Consider the following 4,479-nt stretch of genomic DNA (forward strand, 5'->3'; position numbering starts at 1 on the left):
CAGACTCAGGAATAGCCGGTGTTCCGAGGGCACAGTGGCTTCAAACCACAGGGTCATTCTCTTGAAGGGGCATCACGGAATTTTTCTTAACAAGTGTAAAAGGCTAAATTTCTTTTAAAAAAAAAGTGTTTTTTTTTAAACATATAAATCTGATCTTGGCAGTTATTCTTGACAGGCTTTCCTCCACTTAATGCCCTAACGGGGATGAATCTTCCCTTGAAAATGTTCTACATACGAATCTTTCATAAATACCGTGCTCATCGGACCTGCCAGATAGGGCTTGTTTCCTGGGAACCCCAGAACCGCTGCGGGGCTCACATTCCCACCAGAACCCCTGCACCTCAACTCCACAGAGTTCTTGGAATTTTCCTTGGGGTCTGCTTGCTGTGAGAATACCAAGTGGATCTATTGTGTTGGAGGCACATTAAAAACCAGCCGAACTCTCCAGACTTGTGGAGACACGGTGGCCAGGAGTTCCGGTTCTGGCTCCCGCGGTGACCTGAGGACGCCTCAGTTTTACCTCTGTGAAAGGAGCGGGGTCCGGAGAGCACTAAGGTGACACACCACACGGCCGCCTCAGGCGTGACAAAGACTGGTCGCCGGGCCCTTGAGCCTCCCTCAAGAGGACGGAATTCTCTCAGAGCGCCTTCTCTGCTTGGAGCTGGACTCCGGCGGTGTGGCCCTGCCGCCAGGGCGCGTCCTCAAGCTCCGCCAGCCCTGCCAACCCCTACCGCGACCATCGGATGTTCTCCATAGACGCCGCGGCCGCGCCCCTGCGCAAGCCTCGGAGGCCTAACCCCGCACGCGCCTGCACCCTTCTCGCCCCCAGCCACGCCCCCCGGCCACGCCCCCGCCCCCGCCGCGGCGCGTGCAACCCCGCCCTCCCCGGAGTCTCCGAGCGGCGCGCGGGTGGTGGGCGGGGCGCGGGCGGTGGGCGGGGCGAGACGGGGCGGAGCGCGCGGGAGGCGGAGCCGAGCTGGGGATTCCTGCTCCCCGCGAGCGCCCGGCCCAGCAGAGCTGCCCGGCCGTCCGAGGGCCCCCGCGCAGGGGGCGGCGGGGAACCCCAGACGCCGCCGGGCCGGGAGGGAGCCCGACGCCAAGCGAGCCGCCGCCCCCGCCTCCGCGCCGCCCCCGCGCGGGCCTGACTGGGGGTCCGACGCGTCTTCACTCCGCCCGCCGCCAGCCCCCGCGATCCCGCCGTCCGCTCGCCTACCGGTCTCCCGCGCGCCATGCAGCCACCGCCAGCCCCGCGCGCGTAGGCGCCCGCCGCAGGCCATGCTGCCCCTGCTTGCCGCGCTGCTGGCCGCCGCCTGCCCGCTGCCGCCCGCCCGCGGCGGGGCTGTGGACGCGCCGGGCCTCCTCGGGGCGCCCCTCAACGCCTCGGTCAACGCGTCGTCCTCAGACGAGCCGGCCGCCCCGCGGTTGCTGGCCTCGGCTGCGCCCGGGGCCCCCGAGCGCCCGGAGGAGGAAGCGGCGGCGCCGTGCAACATCAGCGTGCAGCGGCAGATGCTGAGCTCGTTGCTCGTGCGCTGGGGCCGCCCGCGGGGCTTCCAGTGCGACCTGCTGCTCTTCTCCACCAACGCGCACGGCCGCGCCTTCTTCGCCGCCGCCTTCCACCGTGTCGGGCCGCCGCTGCTCATCGAGCACCTGGGGCTGGCGGCGGGCGGCGCGCAGCAGGACCTGCGCCTCTGCGTGGGCTGCAGCTGGGTGCGCGGCCGCCGCCCCGGCCGCCTCCGGCCCACCGGCGCCACCGCCGGGGCGCCCACCGCTCTGCCCGCCTACCCCGCGACTGAGCCCCCCGGGCCGCTGTGGCTGCAGGGCGAGCCACTGCATTTCTGCTGCCTGGACTTCAGCCTGGAGGAGCTGCAGGGCGAGCCGGGCTGGCGGCTGAACCGCAAGCCCATCGAGTCCACGCTGGTGGCCTGCTTCATGACCCTGGTCATCGTCGTGTGGAGCGTGGCCGCCCTCATCTGGCCGGTGCCCATCATCGCCGGCTTCCTGCCCAACGGCATGGAGCAGCGCCGGACCACCGCCAGCGCCGCCGCCGCCGCCCCCGCCGCCGTGCCCGCGGGGACCACCGCCGCCGCCGCCGCCGCCGCAGCCGCTGCGGCCGCCGCCGCGGCCGTCACCTCGGGGACGGCGACCAAGTGACCCGCCCCGCTCCTTTCCGTGTCCGTCCCGTGTCCGCGCTCTCGGTGCCTTTCCCGCCGGGAGACGCGGCCGGTGTGCTTCGTGCTGTAGTGACCGTTAGTTCTTCGGGGGAGGGGACCGCCGAAGAGGCCCCAGCGTGTGGGAAAAGCCAGGTTTGTGCCCCGCTTCTGGCTCCGAAAAGCTGCAAGCCCTTGCCCTGCAGGGTGGGATCCGCAGCTTGGAAGACGGAGAGGAGGGAAATGGGGCCCCTTCCCCTTATTTGCGCACCCTGCCCTCCTCCTTCCCCGCACCCACGTGCCCTATATTCATGGCAGAAAACGACCAAATCCTGTGTATTTGTTTCATATATTTAATAACTGTTTTAAATGAAAGTTTTAGTAAAAAAAAAAGTTAAATTGCTATTGCTGTAGTCAGAGAAGCTCTTTGTATCTGAACATAGTATTTGAAATTTGTTGTTTTTTAATTTATTTAAAAGGGGGGCATGGGAATGATTTAACATCGATATATTGTTACCGCTGAAAATGAACTTTATGAACCTTTTTCCAAGTCGATCTATCCAGTGACGTGGCCAGATGGGCGTTTCTTCTTGTACTCTGTGTTTTTTTTGGCTTTTAATACAGACATTTTCCTCCAGAGATTCGTATGTGCCTTTTCTTTATTTGATTTGGAAAAGGAATCCAAGAATTATGAGATGATCCCCTGAAACGTGAGAAAGGGAATCTCCAAAAAGTTAGAGAAGGGCTAACTCTATCTCCCTTACCTGTCTGGGAGAGGTGGGAGATGGAAACCAAATTACTGACCCTAATGCCCCCGCCCGATGTAGTTTCCCCCTTGCACCACACTGCCCTCCCCTGAAACAACATCCCTACCCCCTCAGCCTCACTACCACTTGTCATGGTGGCATACAGAGTTTTATGTGACTTATCTTTTTACCCACTTCCGGTAAGCCCCACAAAACACCCAGTAAAGTGCTGAAATGGTAAAATCAGTAGGTTCTCTGAGACAAGTGTCTTTCATGAAAATGATTCATTTTAAAAGGCATGTACATTTCCTTTTCATATGTGTAACCTTTAGTATATGAACACGTTTCAAAAGCTGGTTTTAAAACGGGGTATTTTGGCATTAAGATTTTTTCTCAAGTAAAGTCTTATGGACTAATAAACACCTTTAAAAAATTATTAAAGCTACTTTCCCTTTCTCCATCCCCTCCCCACTTTTGCGTGAATACGTGCTCTAGAGCATTCCGTTCTGGTGAATAGCAGGTACTGTTCTTGATTGTTCTCAAAGTAGGGTCCCTGGGACAGAAGCATCAGTAGCACCTGGGAATTTGTTAGAAATGTAAAACTGGGGCCCTGTCCAGGAACTACAGATGCAGAAGCTCTGGGGTGGGGCCCCACAATCTGTTGTCTCTCCCCGCTCAGTTCCAACCACCAGGATCTCACAGTCCTCAGTCTAGGTTTGAAAACCTCTACGCGGGTGCTGACATGTAGTCATTTCTGCCACCCCCGGGAATGGGCCAGGGTCCAAGGGTATTTTGAGGAGGATGGGGATTTACTGTGGTTCTCTGGTGGCACGGCTGCGGCTCACCCAGAACAAATAAGGGACTCTCTCCACCTCTCACTCAGCATTTTCTGGTGTTCCAGCTGTCTGAGTGTTGCCAGAACTGTTTCCTTACCTAAAGGACTGGGGTTAGCTAATGTGCTGGGGAGGACCCATTATTTTTTGTGCTTTCATGGGCCAGTGATGAAGGTCAAAATACTTAGCATCCAGATAACACCCTAAGGCCTCAGTTTGACCCTTCATACAAATTGTCTCCCAGAAAGCTTTTTTGGCACTTGAGGAAATAACCTGCTTGGGGAGGGGTACCCACCAGGACCCAATTTGCACTGTGACCAGAGTCCTTCCTGGGCTCCTGGGAAGTTCCATCAGACTTCCTGAGGGTCAGTTGGCAGGGGCAGGGCGGAGTAAGAGTGATGACCCCCCTAGCTCTCTACTTCACCCTGGGTCTGACCCTGGACTGCAGGTTTGAACTTTGTTCAGAACCTAAAAGAGCCCCCTCCTAGTGGCTGTGCCTCGGAGTCTTGTCCCTGCAGTTTTCTGAGCAGTCCGAAGCTCCACACAGTTCTATCCCAGAGGATACACTTGTGAATTCCACCCCAGCTCCCAGGCTTCCTTGTAAGACCCACTCTGGACTGAAATCATGACTCACACTGTATAATGGTCTAGAATTGTGATCTTTCTCATTATAGTTAGGACCTTGGAATCTTATTTCAGAATATCCTATGGTCATAGGACTACCTTGGCTGGAGTTAAATTCCATATTCACTG

At 58.2% G+C, this 4,479-nt stretch overlaps 1 protein-coding gene across 1 annotated transcript; it reads left to right on the forward strand.

The window, feature by feature from the left end:
• The first annotated feature begins 1,013 nt into the window (after positions 1–1,013).
• TMEM158 (transmembrane protein 158) lies at positions 1,014–2,784 on the forward strand. The gene has a single exon (XM_027957742.3). It carries the CDS (start codon positions 1,276–1,278, stop codon positions 2,149–2,151), a length of 876 nt encoding a protein of 291 aa, XP_027813543.2. The 5' UTR covers positions 1,014–1,275; the 3' UTR covers positions 2,152–2,784.
• Positions 2,785–4,479: the final 1,695 nt, after the last annotated feature.

The sequence above is a fragment of the Ovis aries genome, chromosome 19 (assembly GCF_016772045.2).
Source record: "Ovis aries strain OAR_USU_Benz2616 breed Rambouillet chromosome 19, ARS-UI_Ramb_v3.0, whole genome shotgun sequence".
Taxonomy (NCBI): Eukaryota; Metazoa; Chordata; class Mammalia; order Artiodactyla; family Bovidae; genus Ovis; species Ovis aries.

Excerpts from the sequence above, each read along its gene's own strand:
- TMEM158 (XM_027957742.3), top strand. The coding sequence starts at position 1,276 with ATGCTGCCCCTGCTTGCCGCGCTGCTGGCCGCCGCCTGCCCGCTGCCG.